This window comes from Brachyhypopomus gauderio, chromosome 7 (genome assembly GCF_052324685.1).
Source record: "Brachyhypopomus gauderio isolate BG-103 chromosome 7, BGAUD_0.2, whole genome shotgun sequence".
Classification (NCBI taxonomy): domain Eukaryota; kingdom Metazoa; phylum Chordata; class Actinopteri; order Gymnotiformes; family Hypopomidae; genus Brachyhypopomus; species Brachyhypopomus gauderio.
Window position 1 is genome coordinate 11,130,209 of NC_135217.1, and position 20,565 is coordinate 11,150,773.

The 20,565-nt window shown below is 47.5% G+C and overlaps 2 protein-coding genes and 1 long non-coding RNA gene across 5 annotated transcripts in view; 1 reads left to right on the top strand and 2 right to left on the bottom strand.

Annotated features, from left to right (window-relative positions):
• The window catches only part of fam222ba (family with sequence similarity 222 member Ba), a 46,186-nt gene extending 32,197 nt beyond the window's left edge, over positions 1 to 13,989 (bottom strand). The window contains exons 1-2 of one of the 3 annotated variants that reach the window (XM_077011660.1): positions 13,850 to 13,988; positions 9,675 to 9,891 (exon numbers count right to left, since the gene is read on the bottom strand). The gene's annotated coding sequence lies outside the window, so the exon portion shown is untranslated. Of the gene's footprint in view, positions 1 to 7,999; positions 8,495 to 9,674; positions 9,892 to 13,849 lie in introns of those variants that run through there. The other 2 variants (XM_077011658.1, XM_077011659.1) reach the window with 2 other exon arrangements.
• eral1 (Era-like 12S mitochondrial rRNA chaperone 1) lies at positions 13,052 to 17,995 on the top strand. Its single transcript, XM_077011661.1, has 11 exons — positions 13,052 to 13,280; positions 13,898 to 14,038; positions 14,234 to 14,361; positions 14,439 to 14,516; positions 14,675 to 14,721; positions 14,979 to 15,040; positions 15,248 to 15,360; positions 15,843 to 16,136; positions 16,314 to 16,463; positions 16,787 to 16,867; positions 17,226 to 17,995. Exons 1-11 carry the CDS (start codon positions 13,181 to 13,183, stop codon positions 17,346 to 17,348), a joined length of 1,317 nt encoding a protein of 438 aa, XP_076867776.1. The 5' UTR covers positions 13,052 to 13,180; the 3' UTR covers positions 17,349 to 17,995.
• A 911-nt stretch (positions 17,996 to 18,906) lies between these two features.
• Positions 18,907 to 20,394, bottom strand: LOC143518843 (uncharacterized). Its single transcript, XR_013132285.1, has 3 exons — positions 20,250 to 20,394; positions 19,644 to 20,015; positions 18,907 to 19,374 (listed from the first exon to the last, which is right to left on the bottom strand). It is a non-coding gene; the product is annotated as an uncharacterized LOC143518843 (long non-coding RNA).
• Between the last annotated feature and the right edge of the window lie 171 nt (positions 20,395 to 20,565).

Consider the following 20,565-nt stretch of genomic DNA (forward strand, 5'->3'; position numbering starts at 1 on the left):
ACACACACACACACACACACACACACACACACACACACACACACACACACACACACACACACACACACAGCGCTCAGAAAATGACCGCACAAGCCCAAACTCGGATTTCCAGCACAGATAATTTATGTACACACATACACAAAGTGAAATAGACTTTATATTAGCTCGCAGCAGGGTGCAATAATGTCACGTACGAACTGGATATCTCCCCTGTCGCTAAGCTCCTCTGTGTCAAAACACTCAACACCAGAGTCACTCTTCTCTCTCTCTCTCACACACACACACACGCAGCTCAATCTCACTGAAGGTCTGCTCAGTCCAGCCAGCTCATATATCAGACCAGAGTGAGAGACAGCAGAAGGGAGAGACAAGAGAGAGATGGAGAAAAAGAGAGAGAGAGAAAAGAGACAGGTATGTTAATATGTTCAGCGTTAACAGATATTCAGTGCACAGAAGATAAGACAGGAGAAGGGGGCTTGTGCTTTTCTCTCAAAATGCCAGAACTTTCCACAGCTCTTATCTCGAAGCCAGACAGAGGTTGAAAGGACACGGGTGAGTAGAGGGGGGCTGAAACACAGGCTTCCTGATCAGGCAAAGCAAGGCGTGGATTCTTGCTACAGGCACTTTTCCTTTCAAGCGACTTTATCCAGACCACTTCTCAAACAGTGGTGTTCCTCCAGACACCGGACCCGGCCTCCGGGGGTCTGGAACTCTAGCAGCCAACGGGGACAGGCCGCAGCGAGAAGCCAGCCAATCACAGGCCGGCTGGCACAGAGTGTTAGCCTGGGGGCGGGATCGTTCATCAAAGAGCATTTATGAGCGACAGAGCAGAGACTGGCCTGATGAAATTTCAGTGACGGCCCAAGCAGCCTAACGACCCATGGACCCCCCCCTCCACACGGCCAGCTTTGTCAGCTGACTCTGCCTGTCCCCTGTAACCCGACTTCACCCTTTTGTGTTTTGGGATCCTGTTCTCCTGATCTGGCAGGACTCGCGCTGGCCCGTTCTTTGTCCTCCCAGAACAGCGTCTTAAGTGCTCCAGTTAATCTCAATGCATTAAACGCTCCCGCTTACGCCAGTGGGCACACAATGGAACGCAGGACACGAGATATACAAGATATGCACAGAGACGGTAGAAGCAAGGGTACACACACTGGCACTACCACCTTCCTATATGTGTACACACACACACACACACACACACACACACACACACACACACACACACACAGGCACTACCACCTTCCTATATCTGTACACACACACACACACACACACACACAGGCACTACCACCTTCCTATATGTGTACACACACACACACACACCACACACACACACACACACACACACAGGCACTACCACCTTCCTATATGTGTACACACACACACACACACACACACACACACACACACACACACACACACACACTGGCACTACCACCTTCCTATATGTGTACACACACACACACACACACACACACACACACACACACACACACACACACACACACACACACTTTTATGCCACCTCTCTTATGCTCTCCCTGTTGTAGAAACCTCACTGCCTGCCCCCATTAGCTACTAATGGCAGACAGAGCCCCCTGGTAAAGCATAAAGTGTGAGCTGAATGGGACAGCCATCTGATCCAGACCCTGCTGGGAGCACAAACCCGGGAGGGCTGCAGGCAGGTAGCAGGGGGGCAGCCACCAAACACCCCCCACCCCCACCCCTTCATGGCTGGCGTGAACCGGAATTCACACGTGCAAGTGCAGAAATGGGACCCCACGCATACGCAAACACACACACACACACACTCTCACTCATGCCTGCAGCCATTAAAGCTTGGCGGTTTCACCGGAATCGTGCGCACAGAAGGCTCAGTGACCTCAGAGAGAGAGAGAGAGAGAGGAGAGAGAGAGAGAGAGAGAGAGAGAGAGAGAGAGAGGGAGGAGAGAGAGGAGAGAGAGAGAGAGGAGAGAGAGGAGAGGAGAGAGAGAGGAGAGAGAGAGAGAGAGAGAGAGAGAGAGAAGAGAGAGAGAAATATTACACTTCATCCTTACATCTGCGGTCACTCCGGTCATGCCGTGCTTTCAGAGCTCTCTCCACATGCGGCCCTGGCCACTCACCATGGTGCAAAACTTTCCTTTAAGCTTCTGCCTGGGTGACTGTGGCCATTGTTTACCCCGGCGTCTGCTGCTGGCTCAGTCCGCTGTGCGTCACGCTAAGCACACGCAGCGGCACCGCTGTGCGGGCCATGCCGGCTGCTCTCGTCCAAATGCCTTCCATGTTCCATGACGGATGATGCCGAGGGTTGGTGGTCCGAAAGCGAGGTGCAGAAGAACCTGGAGCGTCTCAGGAGCGTCTCAGGAGCGCGGAGGTGGTGCTCCGGGCTGACTCCCCTCGGACCAACCCTTCTCCACACCAGAAGAACTGAAGCCAGGTCACTTCATGCTCCCTCTGAAATCCTTAAATAACTGAGGCCCTCACTGCTATTGCTCTTCAAGCCACTCAGATCAGGAGATCAAACCTCAACACAACACAAAGCCACATTTCTGGGTGCTTTTGTTTATTGCAGGCAGGGAATTAAGGTATTTGGGAGCTGAGCTGGAAGGTGCTGGATTAGCATTAGATCAGCAGAACCTCATGGCCTGGTGTGTCAGTGGTACACTCCAGAGGCTGAGCAGTCATCTCGCTCTGTCCTCACAACCCGCCCACAGACCTCCCGCTTCGGAGCGAAGACACGCACCCTGGCTAACCCTGAGCCCATGCATATCTCACACACACACACACACACACACACACACACATCTAGCATGGCAGAGCAGTGAACGTGAGGAGCCGGGTTGGAGGCGAGTCACCCATCTAGTTGGGTCCGCCTTATCTGGTGCCAGAAGAAGATAACAACGTCTGCCCGTCACACCCTCAACACTCATCCAAGGAGACAGACGGACGGACAGACAGGCCAACAGACGGACGGACAGACAGGCCAACAGACGGACGGACAGACAGGCCAACAGACGGACGGACGAGACAGGCCAACAGACATACGCATCCACCACGTCATGCTGTGGAAGAACATAAACTCACAGCCAGTTAAGCAATTGCAAACACTCAAACACACACACAGCCTTCCCAAAATACAGACAAGCACAATCTTTGTGCTTTACAGGAGAATATCTGGACCCATGGCCCAATAATGACGATCCCGAGCTGACGCCAATCATTCATGTTTTCCACGTTTGCACAGATGTGTTACGCGGGCTTACAATTAATCTTACATTGGAGATAACAGATCCAATTAAACAGGTTAATCAGCTTGGCTCTTAAGACAATGTCATTACTGTTAGATATGCAAATGGACGTTAGCCATGGGCTGAAGGGAACCATAATACACTTTACGCTAACAACCACATTAATATCACCACCACTTCACCACCGACTGCTGATTGCCAAGCGTTTGTTGTTCAGGTCCAACACAGGATGTAAGGAAGGGCCCAAGTCCAGCCGGCAGATTCAGCCAGGGAAACGTGACAGACCCATGAATCAAGGCTGCGGCTTCATATATAACCACCTCAGCCGGCTTCCTTACTCCTCCTGTGTTTGTACTGATCTGCGAGGGGTTTTGCTGTGAGGGTTTGGGCTCAGGTTTGGGATGGGTAAAACTGGCTGGAAGCAGTGCGTTGCAGTGTGTCTTTGGGGTGAGCTAATCTCGCATGATTTACTAGCCGGGCTCTGCTCTTTGGCTGACTTAGGGCCACGTCTTGTGAAAAACACAATGGAGAAAGACACAATGCCCTATAAACCACCGGCCCGCTCCCCCCATCAGAGCGCAAATCCGGCCAGGGGAGGAACAAATCTCAAACCAAAAATCAAACAAGGCTTACCAGGATGAAGCGCTAGCCTCCCCTGACCCGCGAGCCAGACACCCGCGGGAAAACCAATATGGTCCGGATGGCCTGGCAGCACCATGTGGATTTGGGTGGCTCATGACTCCCAGACCCCAAGACCACACCTCCTCCTCCATACCACACACCTCCTCACCAAGACCACACCTCCCTCCTCCATACCACACCACCTCCTCCTCCATACCACACACCTCCTCACCAAGACCACACCTCCTCCTCCATACCACACCTCCTCCTCACCAAGACCACACCTCCTCCTCCATACCACACCACCTCCTCCTCCATACCACACCACCTCCTCACCAAGACCACACCTCCTCCTCCATACCACACCTCCTCCTCACCAAGCCCACACCTCCTTCTCCATACCACACCTCCTCCTCCTCCATACCACACCCCTCCTCACCAAGACCACACCTCCTCCTCCATACCACACCCCTCCTCACCAAGACCACACCTCCTCCTCCATACCACACACTCCTCACCAAGACCACACCTCCTCCTCCATACCACACCCCCTCCTCACCAAGACCACACCTCCTCCTCCTCCATACCACACCTCCTCCTCCTCCATACCACACCTCCTCCTCACCAAGACCACACCTCCTCCTCCATACCACACACCTCCTCACCAAGCCCACACACCTCCTCCTCCTCCATACCACACCTCCTCCTCCTCCATACCACACCCCTCCTCACCAAGACCACACCTCCTCCTCCTCCATACCACACCTCCTCCTCCATACCACACACCTCCTCACCAAGACCACACCTCCTCCTCCTCCATACCACACCTCCTCCTCCATACCACACACCTCCTCACCAAGCCCACACACCTCCTCCTCCTCCATACCACACCTCCTCCTCCTCCATACCACACCCCTCCTCACCAAGACCACACCTCCTCCTCCTCCATACCACACCTCCTCCTCCATACCACACACCTCCTCACCAAGACCACACCTCCTCCTCCTCCATACCACACCTCCTCCATACCACACCTCCTCCATACCACACCTCCTCCATACCACACCTCCTCACCAAGCCCACACATCCTCACCAAGCCCTCCAGCTCAAGACTGCCACACTGTGGAGCAATTAGAGTTCAAAGCCTTAATAACTTCCATTTCCGTCGTCTCCATTTTGAATAGAGGGTAAATACGTGTGGTGTGTGTGTGCTTTATCATAACTGAAAGGTACAAGCTTAAAGTTTATTGTCCATGTGTAACGGGTGATGTTTAACTGCTGTGCATGGGTGTGTGTGTCCTTGGCTAACAGCTTGACCTGAGGGACTCTCTCTCTCTCTCTCTCTCTCTCACTGTGTCACTCCTGTTTGTACTAGGAGAAAGGAGAAAGACAGGCATACATGCATGCTTCTCCCATTGACTCACTCTGGAAAACAGCTGTGCAAATGAGTGTATACACACACACACACACACACACACACACACACACACACACACACACAAACTAGAAATTCAAGCTATGAGGGGCAACCTCGATAAGGTTTCCTGGCAAGCAAAATAAAACGTTACATAACCCTCAGCGGAAAGAAACACTTAAACCAAGGTCTTGGGGGGAAAGGCCTGTTTGTCTGGGTTATAACCTCACCTCTTCATGCTGCTTTTGGCTACAGGGTCATTTCAAAAGGGGACAGGATCTGCAACCTGCACGGCCTGACTAGACATTCCACTCGCAACAATCCAAAAGAATGTTACTGCGCTCGGATTAACGGCACCACAGCTGGGGGCTGTTCCATCTGCGTCCCGCAGGAAACAGTCCTGAGAATCGCCTCGTCATGCAGGCGAGGAAGCAAACTCTCACCCAGGTCACCCGGGACTGGGCTGCCTACGGGTCCATGCCTGCTGTGGAGATCTCAACATGAGAGCTCAACATGTTCGGTTCTGTGCGTTTTCCCCATGATATGTGGGTCCTAATTTTGTTGCTCATGGTGCATGTGCACAACCACACACTACAACCCCCCCCCCCCCCCCCCACACACACACACACACACACACACACACACACACTCCCTAGAGCCAGGTCAGTTATCTGTCCATTCTTCACTTATCTCTCCTTGCTCTAAAAAGCCAAAAGATCTCACATTCCCATAATTTTGGTCTGACTGCGCCCAGCCTAATTTGCCTCAGCTCTCTGGCTCCCGGTGTCCCTCTCTAAGCAATTACTATCTGTATTTACAACCTGTCCCTGAGTCAGAGGTCATGATCCAACTGCCAGAATATAAAATTACACGACGACAGTGTGCTGTGGCCCTCCGACATTTCTGCCTCGTTTTCATTTTCTCTCTCTCCGTCACACACACACACACCCTGAGTAAGCCAGAACTTATTTTAAGACTTGATTGGAAGCATCTGTTCATTGACAATCACTCCTACAGAAAAGTATTGACACTCACACTCGCTTTCTTTCTTTGCGTTTAGTTTTTCCTCGCCACCATCCCTCATGGTGCAATTAAATACGAGAATCAGGACTGTAAAATGCAGGAAGGCGCGCACAATGCTTCGTGGTGAAATTAGATACATTTATGGCAATCATAAAGAACAGATTAGCGGGTGTGGGATTTCGGCCACGCATGCCCATTAACGCTGCCCTGTGTGCTGGACCGACCTTGCCCTCGCAGGTCCACGCCGCACACAAACACACGCGCGCGCGCAGGCACGCGCAACGGCTCTAATTAATATTTACTGAAGTGCTTTGCCAGCTTGGAGTGCTTCGCCCGAAAACATTAACGACAAACATGCAGGAATAAGCTTGCGCTCTCTATATTTGCCCCTTAGCTAGTTAGGCTTTGCACAGGCAGGTCAATTAAACATAATAAAGCACTTTAAAGACGAACTCAGCCACAAGCCCTTAGCGCACGGACACAGAAGCTCCTGCTAATTAGCACATGCATTAGTAGGCTGCCTGCCATTGTAGTGCTTAGCACTTGGGCACCAAAGAACAGAGTGGCTCTGTGGGCCGCACCCGGCCCATAATCATCTCATTGTTACTCAGCTGCTGATTCGGAGAAGACACTTTCGTGATTCAGATATGCTGCTATTACCGTGACACTGAAGACGGTGAACAACTTTTGATAAGCCCTCGAGTCCAAAAAGCGGCTCTACAGGAGAGAAATGTAGGGAAGGCAAGTTTTGATGACAGCTACAGTTCTCTCCAATTAGTCTTATCTGTAAAAGAGGAGGCTACCTTCAGGCCGAGACATCAATAAATAACCATAGTGATTCAATCTCCCCACAAAAAGACGGAACAAATATTTAATTAGTAGGCACGGGCGTTGGAGATGACTGCCTTCCGCAGCCTACCATCTGAAATGCCAAATCACATAATGGCTCTTCACTGTGAAGACAAACGTTACACCCAGACGTCAAAATGATCCCCGAGTATGAGCGATAATTGTGCTGAGAATAGGAGAGCGTGTTTCTGGGGAAACAAGGCTCTGAAACTTCATTATCCACTCTGGAAATGTAGGGCACGGTGAGCACTGCGCAGCCCCGCACAACTGCGTTCTCAGGCGAACTGGTGTCGGGATCTCGGTTCGGACAGACTAAGCAGAACAGATCTGCTGTAAATCAAACGAGCGCGACTCGGTTCTGCAAAAGAAACCGCACTTTTAACAACTGTGGGGATTTACGAGAAAGCACATCGCCTGATGAAGATTTAAACATCACGGAAGGAGAAACAAACGTAAAAGGCTGAAATGAACAAAATCGTACAGCTTTATTTTGAATTGGCCTGCTTCATCAGATGGTTAAATGACATTGAGGAAGAGAGACTTCACCCTGCTGGTCCACTATAGACCTGCCCAAACGCGCTTTATTCCTGCAGTCGCTGCTGCAACATCACAGCCGTGGTTCTCCCTGTAACTTTGTGATCACCTATACTGCATTCTTGGAGAAAACACGGGCGCTTTGATTCGTCATTAGCGCTTACGCCAAACCTTAATGCGCCTAATTTATCAGTACGACAGAACGAAAAACAACAGAGCAAAATCCTTGACATGAAAAATGCCCCGTGAAGACCACGACATGTGGACACAAGTGGACAATAAGGCTGGAGGTAAAATACAGTCTTACCTCACGGTCCAAGTACAAACGGGTGGCATTCGACGAGCAGGTCTATTTATACACCGAGCACAGATCCACTGGACTCGAACGCATTTTTAAAATCCCAAGTCTCGCAGTAAGAAAGAGAGAAATCCACACGAATAGCAGAGCAGTCACCTAAAGCAGATCCGCCGCCCGTACAGGCAACGCCGACTATTGCGCTGCTACTTCAATCAGTTAACTCTGCCCATACGTTTACATCAACACGGAAGTTTCACTCCACACTCTCTCCGATTGGATCTCGGTTCAGACGAGGACGCCTCGGCCAAAGCTTTCCGCCAATCAGATGGCCGCCTCTAGGAAGAGGAGGCGGGCGTTCAGAGGTGGAAGTCATGCGGCCAGATGCGATACATGACGTCAACCCTTTGTTACCCTGCCGACCCCTTTCATTTGAAACAGCGCGTGAGACTAATACAATGTTAAATCTAGTGCTGCAAAGGACACACCAACACGAGTCTTGATGTGTGGGCCAAAATCTGCACGCACGGTTCAAGTCATACGATCCAAATACTTACAAAACAGGTGTATTAAGGTATCTTAGATATATCAACTATGCAACCGATTTTCCATTACACTTTGAATTAAATAACATGCACATACGTCACACGAATACTTTAAATGTAATCCAAAATAATGTTAACATGCATTGCATTTGGATATGGACACACCGAAGGGATCACCCCATCGCCAAAAAACCGAGACTTGTCATGCAGTCCTGCTGAACCAGTGTCATAGTAACTAATGTAAGATACAGTTAAACCATCCTAAGAAGTCTAGCGACTACACCTCCAGCCCTCCTCCCCAGCGCCTCCTCTCACGACGTGCGGATCCACAACTTTCCACCCAGCAGCTTTGCTGGTGTAGGCTGTCAAAACGCCCAGCTTCAAAACACTGCACTCTTTCTCGGCACAAAGATCCCCAGTGACATTTTGAAACAACAGCCTTGATATTCAGCAAAGGTCATGAAGAGGAATGTTTTTTCCGAGCATGAAATGCGACTTGATTATCGCGCAGCCAGTGCTGGGCTCTGCGCCTGACACCCTGCCTAAAGGCCCCGGGATAAACACTCCCTTCCATCAACACTTCCAGAGATGCAGCCTCATTCCCATGCAAGACAAACCCTCATACATAAAAGGCCAACGTGTATGCTGCTGCCGACCAACCGTTTGCACACATCCTTGGAGATTATTGTGAACATTTTGTCACTCTATTTAGCCCATGAGCCTGTAGTTGACTATAATGTGAGCGCGTTTAGACGAACAGGAGTGATGCTGTGGTGCCAGGCTGGATCAGCCCTCACTATGATGTTATAACACTACAGGGATCACTACAGTCGCCGGTTATACCTACAGCCCACTTCAACTCAAACATGACACAACTCATCCCGTCGATTACACCAGAATAGAGCAGAAATCGTTCCAGGGCGACCATCGGATCATAATACTTCACCGAAATCCTGCCCAGCTTGTACTTTAATGTAGCTGGTTAGCTAGCATGCTAAAAGTAACTAGCCAGCTTTCTAGTACTAATGTAGCCCAATAGAAAGCCCTGACTCCTTTGTTGCTCTGCAAAGGTTAAAAAAGATAGAGAGCGAGCCATATCTTATAAAATCACTACAGTTATAATGAGTAAGAGCAGTACTCACTCTCCGATGACAGCGGGAATGTGCACTGCTCAAAACATCGTGATGGTTTATTATTTGGGTACAGTGATTTTTTTTCATCTACTGTTGTTGCTCTGCGTTGCCGAATCACTGCTGCTGTCTGCGGCACAACTTCCGGCGCATGCGCACATCCGCTCTTCTCACCGAAAATCAGGCAGGATTTTAGACGCTGCATAATTCAGGTGTGTCTCAACGTTGCCTGAATAAAAAGTACACTTTTGAGCCTACATTTTTCCTCGTGGATTACTTTTCAAATGTATAACAATAAGTGATAAATTGAACACTGCAAAAAGAGAATTTGTGATACATATTTAAATACCTATATTTAAATAAATTGTGAAAAAAGTTTCCAAGGAAAATTTTACTCGAGGGGTAAACCTAGCATACATTAAGTTACCTTATGCAAAGTGGAAATATAACACATTTTTCAGATCTCCGAGGCGAGCTAAATCCATAATAAGCCCTGTCAATAATATCAATATGTTATGTGATTTGATATAGAGTTCCATTTTGGTGTTTCTGACGCCTAATTCTTTTGCCCCAGTCTAAAATTTCTGTGACAGCCGAGATAAATTGCATCATTACATGCCCCCACCTGCCGCCTGTGTGGTATTGATAATATATCACACATATATATATATATATATATAAGAGATCTGGTATCACTGAGCAAATGAATGTAACTGGGTGCAGTAATGTGTTCAAGTGCATTTGGATTACCCGTGTAACACCCCAGGCATGCTACCTCCAGAGAGGGTGGAGGGGATGTAATGTAAAGTGATGTTTCTCTGTCATGGTTACACAGCAGTTCATATGAAGTTGATTGATGACGTGTCTTTCTCTGACTGAAATCAATCCTCCATGAGACCTTCATTGCTATCATACTCATCATCCTCATTATCTTGCTATTGTGCAGTCTGCTGTTTATCTATTCACTGCAGGCAAAGAAGGGTGGCGATCAACTGCGATTCATCTGCATCATTGACACATGACAAAACCGCCAAGGTTCGGACCGGGTTGTTCACAATCTTTCCTCAGCAAGCCTCTCTCTCTCTGCTCTCCTTCCTTGAAAGGAAAATCCATCAAGTGAAAGAGAAAGAGTCACGCTTGGATTGATCCAGGTTGTCCTTTTATGTCTGATAAGAGGCCAGCGCCGCAGACTGGCTCGTTATGGTAAAGGTGCAATCGGGAAGGGGAAAACTGATCCTGGACCTGCAGAAAGGGCCGAGTCACAGGGCCTGTAGAGGCAGAGGGGAAGTACGCAGCAGTGGGCTCCATCAGGCAATAATACAAAGTTAATGACGCAGAATGGTGTCTTTCTTCGGCCCTTGGAGACGTCAATACAGGATGTTTAGGAACGGTGTTCCTAATTACGCTTTTTATATCCATCTCTGACATGATTGACGATTTCAATGGGGATGTATTATCGATCCACTTCACAGACAAGTCATATTGATTGCAGTTCTAGATTGAGTATGACTTTTTTTCCCCCACGTCGCTCTCTCGCTTTCTCTCTCTCACCAATCAGAGGGGGAATTTAGATTCAGGGCCCATATGTGACCTGCCCGTGTTGCTGATGAAGGCATGACAAAAGATGCATCTGGCTGCGTGGCTTTGTGCGGTGGGGCCGCAATCATGCGGAAATGTATGGGCCTGCCGCGCAGCGACCTGCACGGGGGCGGCGACCTATGCGGGGGGCGGCATCCTGCACCAAGGGCTCCGCCCACGTCTGGGGCTTTGGCGTCCCCTCTGCACCATCGCCCAGCGGTCCGCGCCCTGTACTTCATCAGCTCTGTTACTCCCTCCTCCCATGCAGCAAGGTTGAAAAACAGCACGAGAACGGCAAGGCCGCTCCTAGCCTGATGTGCTCGAGCACGTGTGTGTGTGTGCACATGTAGATGCATATATCTGCCTCTAATGGCCAGCAAGAGGATAGAGGCCCGATGAACTCACATGATAGTGGCTCCCGTGCTCGCCGCAGCTCCTAAAAGACACTGCCAGGGCCAAACTGGGGCACACCCTCCCCCCCATCAGGGACACTCAACTACAGTTCAGGGCTCGGTTTCGGCCCACAAAGTGCAAAGTGGAGGGTTTTGCCTTATTTAACCACACAGCAGCACTTTTGTGCGAGCTGGTGCAGGAGGCGGTACAACAGTGCGATGTGGGGGACCTTTCCTTTTCATGTCCAGATATATTTTTAATCCTCAGCACCTCGGTAATCTGGCCCTGAAATGTGAGATGATTAAATGGCTGCCTGAAATAGTCCTATACCAAGGCACCATAAGAGTGAGAGAGGAGCAGATTTTTTTCTGCTGCTGTAAAGGGAAACGCTAATGCCATAGTTCACCAGAAGCCCATTTGATGCTCCTCTTTACTCTGCACAGAGTGGGCACTCTGAGAGAGAAAGTTTGAAGAACGGACACCAGATATGGGTGTGTGTGTGTGTGTGTGTGAGTGCGCGCATCCATGCAGACATACAGTATGTGTATCCTTGTGTGTGTTTGTATGTTTGTGCCTCCTTCAACACTTCAAACACTGCTCTCCTCCCCCTGCTGTATCTGAGCTCTACTCGCTGGCCTCCTCCATCCCGTTTTCTCCCGTTCTGCCGGTGCCATTCAGGTTCTTGGCGATGACAGATTGCGAGCCACCTGATCTCCTTCATCCTCCCCAGTGGAGGTGTCTGTTGCTCCCCTCTCTGCTCCAGGCGGGCCAGCCAGCAGCCGGCGTGTTTGATGGGCAATAGGAAAACACATCTGCTCCCTCTGGCTGTAAGTGTGCGTGCATACGTGTGCAGCACCACGCTCACGTCCCTGATCACGGCCCAGCACCGCTCCCGAGCCCACGACTTCCCATCATCTCCACATGCAGAGACTCCGCAGGGAGCAGCTGACCCGGGATTTTATCACTCCAAAACACATGTAAATAATTTGATTCTGAGGCAGATGTGATGAAGAACTGCTCCCCCCCCCCCCCCCCCCCCAACATCTTGACATATTTTGGGCTGTCAGATCCTTCACACTTCTGGTCCACTCCCAACATCACTGAGACATTTGCAGCTGGTCTATCTTTTTGTCCTAAATCTCTCTCCTCCTCCTCTCTAGTTTGCTAAATTGATTGGTCACTCCTACATGCCCCACGATATTAAGTGACTGATAGTTTTGGTTGGAAAAGTGTGGATAACGATAGATATAGGGTTACAGTTCCTTTAAAAAAAGCTTTGGTTATGCCTATATAATGCAATATAGTCTTGCAAATCCTGCTTTATAACGTTATAATGTGTACTTGTAATTCCATTTGTCCAGTAGGTGGCGGAAGAAAATAAGTCACGGCAACATGAGCGTGCTCTTCGCCGGCACGCCGCACTCTTTGACTAAAGCAAGATGTCTGCGCCCTGAACGCATGCGTAAACAAACATGGCTCGTGAAATAATTGTCCACCTATAATTGTATTTCAATACAAAACCTAATTTGAGCGGATATCAGCATACAATGTATATGAACATGGCTTTACGTATGTGCGAGTCTCTTTCACGAAGGTTTCCTCTGCTGTCAGTGCCACTGAAAAATGCGTCACCGCGACTACGAACAGGTCGGTTATTAGCGGACCACACTAATAAAATGTTAACTTGACATTTAACTTGACAGTTTAGCTGACTTAACCACAAACACTATCAAACTATTGCCCACAACACAGTGAGAAGGTTATGACATATAAAAACACAGTCAAGCAGAAATATTCGCTCAGATGGCTAACGGTAATTAGCTGTGTAGCTAACTAGGGGACAGAGTGTGAATTTGACCCAAACGTGAACACTAGTGTTAGCGGGCTAGCTAACTAGTGAGAGAACTGGGTTATTGTCCTCAAACGACTTTATTTGTGTTTTAACTAGTGAGAGAACTGGGTTATTGTCCTCAAACGAGTTTATTTATGTTTTAACTAGTGAGAGAACTGGGTTATTGTCCTCAAACGAGTTTATTTATGTTTTAACTAGTGAGAGATTGTCCTCAACTAGTTATTGTCCTCAAACGAGTTTATTTATGTTTTAACTAGTGAGAGAACGAGGTTACTGTCTTCAAACGTGTTTATTCATGTTTTGTAAAATCGCGTGTATAACTACATTTCATTTCTAGTTGCGTTTTTCAGCTTCTTTGAGTTACCTTTTTATATGTTAGATGACGTTGCTGAACCTCATCTTCGCTCCTCAGTTCTTCATTCTGCAGGCTGTTTTCACGCCACTCCAGCCAGCTCGGTGTCTTCCCAGCAGTTCCTGCAGCGGCTGCTGAAGGGCGGCGCGGGCGGCGCGGGCGGCGGTGCTGGGCGCCCAGTCGCTGCCCCTCCAGAGAGCGGTAATCTTTACTGGCGTTTGAAAGCGCAGTTTACAGTGCGTGACAAGGCTTAGAGTCTCGTGTTTTAGCGACACTGTGTTAAAAACAGGTGTTTGTTCCTACTTGCATAGTTTCATACTGTAATTTGACCATAGTTATATTTCACTTTTTTGTTCATTTTGTTTAGTTTGTCTGTTTCCCCCTTTTTTCCTTCAGCTGAGCAGTTTTCAATATTGCTGAAGGACCCAGATCAGCCTGAAAGTCCAAAGTGTCTAAAAGTGGCTATAATTGGTGCTCCAAATGCAGGGAAGTCCACACTAACCAACCAGCTTCTTGGCAGGAAGGTACTGACTGTGTAACTGTAAGCTGAACTTTGCGTTGGTGTTTTCAATTTAAAAACATTCTTCCCTCCTTCATCCAGTTGTTTGCAGTCTCCAAAAAAGTGCATACAACAAGATCGAGTGCACTTGGAGTAATCACAGAAGATGATACCCAAATTGTAAGTGCTCAAATGTTCAATGTCGTTAAAACTTCAATATTCCTTCTTAATTAGATTGTCTATTGTCTGATTTATGACATTTGATGTATATCACAATTGCACTAATTGCACTCACACTAATAATAAAACATTTACATACTCTCTCTCTCAATATTCAGATTCTGCTAGACACACCTGGTCTTATTACACCATCCAAAGCTAAAAGGTACAATGCTTTATTTCTATTACTGTTTATTCTTTTTTATTTTTACTTATTACTAACCAGTTAATAAATTATGTAATTGTCTCCAAAAGCGGACTTCTGTCAGACAGCATAGTGAGATATTCAATTTTCAGCTTTTCAGTTTTAAGTAAAGTTTGGGCGTCAGGCCCTGGTTAGAGTAACTGGGAACAGATCCATGTAATGAAGGTGTCTCTGGGGGGGTGATGATAACCCACCTCTTATTTCTATTCACCACACAGACATCAGCTGGAAAGGTCTCTTCTTGTGGATCCTCTTAAGTCATTGAAAGAGGCCGATCTGGGTAACTACTCTAAATATCATGATGTTGGGATCAGTGTAAGATGACACCTGCAGTTATCATAATTTCATATATATATATATATATATATATATATATATATATATATATATATATATATATATATATATGTATATGTGTGTGTGTGCTGTGCAATATCAAACATTCTGGAAACCACTTCTGCTTTAAATCCTGCTTCCATTTTTGCAGTGGTTGTGTTGGTGGACATCTCTGACAAGTGGACCCGCAACAGGCTGGACTTTGAGGTGCTGAAGTGTCTGGCCCTTTGTTCACGTATTCCCGCTGTCCTCGTCCTCAATAAGGTAGTGCTGACTCGCTGTTACTGACCACTCCGTTTGAATATGTGCACCTTGCACGCTCATCCCCAGCAGGACGTTTCAGACCCGGGGCCTTCCAACAGCTGTGCAAGCAGAGTTGAGCTCTTTGCTTGCACAGCTGGTGAGGGACCTCTCTCAGAAATGTCCTGTTTCTCTGCAAACCTTGTGTTTTTACTATCGTGTGTGTCTAAAAAATGCTTGAGGAAATATATTAAACTGCGTGGGCACATAGATTTACATAGATATTTTACATAGACTTGCAGTTTGTCAGAACAAAAAAATTAGCTTATTGGGATTAGTCTTAACTATGTAACCTGAATACTAAATATCTCTATTCACATTTGCCTGAAAAACTGCATTAGTAAATATGCCTTTGGTAGTAGACTAACACAGGATGATCGTTCTACATGAGTAAATGCTCATTATTTCTCATACACACACACACACACACACACACACACACAAAGGTGGACCTCCTGAAGAACAAAACCCTGCTGCTAGACATCACAGCCACCCTGACCGAGGGCATCGTGAACGGGCAGCAGCTTCGTGTGCGTGAGGCTTTGAGGACGTTCTCGAAAGAGGCGGCTGAATCCTCAGCAGAGCTGCGTCCAGACACTCCCACCAGGGCGGAACCGTCGACCCAGAGGGCCCTGAGCAAGGAGCAGCTGAGAGCTCTGAAGGGCCGTAAAGGATGGCCACACTTCAGGGATGTGTTCATGCTATGCGCCACGGATGGCGAGGACGTGGAGACTCTGAAGGTACGGACACCTTCCCCATGATGCAATGGGAGATGGACGCATCCGCGTCACTGCTTCCTCTTGGCAGTCGTTGCTGGACTTGTGTGTTTAGATTTCTGTTCCGACTGCTGCTGTCTTAGTCGTTTCGGGTAAGTGTGTGCTAAATGTCGATAGTGACCATGCCGGTTGATTTGACAGAGATATCTGATGTTGGGGGCGAAACCAGGACCATGGCAGTACCACAGCGAGGTGCTTACAGACCAGAGCCCTGAGGACGTGTGCATGAATGTGGTGCGCGAGAAGCTTCTGGAATACCTCCCTCAGGAGGTGCCCTACACCATGACTCAGGTAGCGCCCTGCTGGCCATTCTTCCACACGACCCACTAAGTCGACCTTAAAGATGCTCACTCGCTTTTATGAACTCCTAACTACCTTCTAGCCATCTTCATTCCCACACTGAGCCATCCGGTTTACTTCCCAACCCCTCCTCCCCACCCCCACTCTCTCCACACCTCTGCTTTTACAACTTTAAAGATGACCTTCACCAGTAAGGGGGGGGAAATAAGAAATAAAACCCTTTTATGACACTCCGAATCCATCCTCTCTGAGTTTCCGTGATGCTTAGAACTAGCTTCCCGTTGACTCCTCGTGTCTTGATGTCTGTCCTAAAGCACATTGAGCTCTGGAGGGAGACAGAGAACGGCGAGTTGGACATATGGATCAAACTCCACGTAAAGAAGGACAGCCATATGGTGAGAGGACTGCTCTTCACACCCGCATGTTCGTTGTAACGGCCCACTAGCTTTCAAACAGTATACCCACAGAAGGCACAACAGTATCTTAGGACAGTATAAATGCTGGTAAATAATGGCAAATATTGGAGCAAATTCATTTTCTAAGTCACACAGTTTGAACAAGCCAGTTGGTAAAAGTGTGCTAGGTCTAGCTAAGATTTCACTGTTATAGTTTTTATTTTTTGAACTGATGTACAGATATTGGAAACTACTACAGATTTAAGAAGCAGTTTACACTGTACTGACATTTTCTTAATGGTCTTCCATTTCTTAATGGTCTCTTCCTCACCATTTCCTCTCCTCTTTTCTCACTCAGAAAATGGTGATTGGACCTGGAGGCGAGCTGATGGCTCGGATTGCCAGCCAGGTCTGCGAGGACCTCACAAGCGCCTTCGCGCGTGAGGTGCGGATAAAGATCTCCGCTAGTCTAAAGGGATGATGCCAGCGAGAGATGTGACCTTGGGATGCCCGGGACGAAAGGGACTCCTGACCTCGCTGCTGGGAGAAGACTGCTCCCGCCTTCCAGACTCTCCTTCCACATAACCTCTACATAAAAGCAGAAAAAAATAGACCTCCACGTATTCCTCCCTCCAGGGTGCAGTGAGTGCTCTCGCCGTTTATGGACGGACATCTCTGCTACGTTAGCGGTTCAGGCTATTTGAGGCCTCCGTTTCATCTTGTGAGCTGCACGCACACCGGCTGCTCTTATCTGCACGTAACAGTCAGATTCGGGGTAGCGCATCCACTATGGATTCGAGTTGTTATTTTGTCCTTCTTCCTCCAGTTTTCCTGCCGCTCTTCATCCTGTGTCCCTGTGTGACTATTAGTGGAGCCATTGTTCATCTATTGTCCCCGTCCCAGCAGTGGACATACATCACCCTTAAATTCGCCGAGCCCTAGGGCTGGACACGACGCAGGCCAACTGATGAGGTTCAGACAGAGTTTACTGGTTTTTGGGGTACTTATCTACAAAACCCAGCACTGTTTGTGTTTGCAGACACTAAACTCTCTGGAGATCGCAGACAGTTATTGTCATCATTTGTCCATATTGTTTATTGTAATAGAGTTCGCTGCTTTATAAAACTCTACATGACTCTTGTCTTTTTTTAAAGCACTTTTTTCTAGCACTTTTCAACATGCTTTCTATTGCTCTCTTTCTCTTTTCTCTCATCTATATCTCTCCATCTCTCCCCTCTCTCTATCTCTCTCTGACACACACAATACCACTCACTGTACCACACACACACACACACACACACACACACACACACACACACACACACAGAGTACCTATTTCTCTTTCTCTCTCTTTTCAAATTTTACATTCAATTACAATTAGCTTTATTGGCATGACAAATTCATATTGTATTACCAAAGAATTACTTGTATTACTTGCCTCTCTCTCTCTCTCTCTCTCTCTCTCTCGCACGCACACACGTACGCACGCACTCTGACACACGCAAACAAGGACAATCTCTCTAACACACATTCCCACTTTCTGATACACACCCTCTCTCTCTCACTCTGACAGACGCATGTACTCTCCCCCCCCCCCCCCCTCTCCTTCTCTGTCTGTCTCTCTCCTCTGCCTTTGAGAACTGCTGGAGCTTAACTAAAGGTACAGCCCCAGAGGGCTGGATTACCTTTCTAATGGAACACAAAATGGAGCACTAACCTTCTGCTAAAACGGGCACAAAATGGTGATGGGATGCATTTGTTCTTGTATTCTCCTCCTTGATCGAGTGTGGCTAGCAGTGACTCCTTATCCAGGCCATGGTGATGAATTGCAGACTCATAGCTAGCCCAAAGCAAGCTCTCATTCTCTCTTTATTTATTTGTATTTATTTACTTATTTATTTTTGCTGAGTCACTTGTATGGTCATTGAGGTCAATGACTATATGTGAAAGCTTTTCAACAAACATTTCAGACCATACTTTTGAGCCAAATGCTCTCAAATATGTATGTTGTATGTACAAGAGTAAAAAGAGTAACTCACTCAGATGCATGCATTTATTAAGTAACAGTATATACACACAAACCATATGGTCCTCCCGGAGGAACTGGCTGTTATAAACACATACATGATAAAAACACATACATGACCAGGTAGACACATGTTAATTTACTCCATTACTTTTTGATATACCACATGTAGCACAGTTTCCATATTTTCCCATCAATTGCAGTCAATTCCATGAACATCTCTGATGGAGCGACGACATGGAGTAGGGGCAGAAGAACCCTTACCATTACTAAACTCAGTAATGGTAACGGTTTAGCCGCCCCTCTCTCTGAACCCTGGTGGGTGGGTAGGGGCGATGCTCCGGGTGGGGGAATGACTCCCTGGATAGTACATCATCTATACTGTAGTGTCTCCATAATGAACTTACAGTATATGATGATATCCTGTCCAGGAGACAGGCTGACTGCTTGGGCTAGGTGAAGGATCTGTCCGTGGATCGTTCTGGTGGGAAAGCAAAGGTGACAAACTTGGTGTTAATGTTCTCTCAAAAAAGGTGAGAGATTCTCTTTTTTATGCTATATATAGTAAATTACATGTAGTTAGTGTAATAATAATACATTTCCTAAATCTTTGTTATTTTACATTGTATAAAGAATCTGTCTTAAACACAAATCCCCTCCAAACATTTGCACTGGCAGCCGACTTCGTCACCTTTAATTGGCTGCCTAAACTGAGACCCAGTTGTTTACTCCATGTCTCCATGCTCTCACCTTAAGGTCACTTGTCCCCAGTTCCTTCGCAGAAGGTGTTAATGAACTGCTTAATTACAACCGTTTGACACCTTCCCTGTCTTCTTCCCATTCTTTACTTTTGTCTATAGATACGGCGGCTCCGTTGTCTTCACAGCTCCCCACGAGTTGCCTCTGCAACACCCCCGTGGCCTCTGCATTTTTAATGGCCCTTACTCATTTGCATACAGCGATGACATAAGGGCCCTCTCGCTCTTATCTGTGCTCTCCCTTCTCGCCTTCTGACCAATCACGATCCTCTCCTCTATCAGCCGCCAAACAGTTACTCCAGCCCTAGGGGTCGTGCACATATGCGCGTGGACACACCTTCAAGTCACCCCTGCTGTAACAGAACTGGACAAAAAAAAAGAAAACTTATTTGTAAATTGGATAATATTGCTGAATTACATTTGGCTGTTCTTCATGTAAATAACTCTAGGCCTCTCGTGCTAGGTCTAAGACCTCACACATATATCACATGAGTAGAACTTCTAAACCCACATTTCACAGTGAATGTACTGGAGGCCAAATTAAAACAATACAGAAGTATAGTCCTGCGGGGAATTAAAAGTTAAATGCTTGACTTACTGTTTTGTCAGTCACCTTATTCCCTGCTGGAATTATGTTCGTCTGAACGTTTTATTCTCCTTGACCCGCATTTTCCATGTCAAACCTCAAATTAAAACAGCGAAGCACTAGAGATACGTGATATGAACTTATTTCAGTGTCTTGCATGTGCATGGAAACTTACTTGCAAGATATAAGACACCAGGGATGCTCTGGTGCCACCTACTCTTACCACTGTTCTACAGTCAGTAATAAAATTTCTCATCCCCTCACAATAACATGCTTTAACGTGCCTTAGCCTGATCCCAGGTCAGCACGTTATTGCATCATCTTCCTC

Excerpts from the sequence above, each read along its gene's own strand:
- eral1 (XM_077011661.1), top strand. The coding sequence starts at position 13,181 with ATGTATATGAACATGGCTTTACGTATGTGCGAGTCTCTTTCACGAAGG. Across the intron at positions 14,362-14,438 it reads ACCAGCTTCTTGGCAGGAAG|TTGTTTGCAGTCTCCAAAAA; the intron begins GTACTGACTGTG and ends TCCTTCATCCAG. Across the intron at positions 15,041-15,247 it reads ATTGAAAGAGGCCGATCTGG|TGGTTGTGTTGGTGGACATC; the intron begins GTAACTACTCTA and ends CCATTTTTGCAG.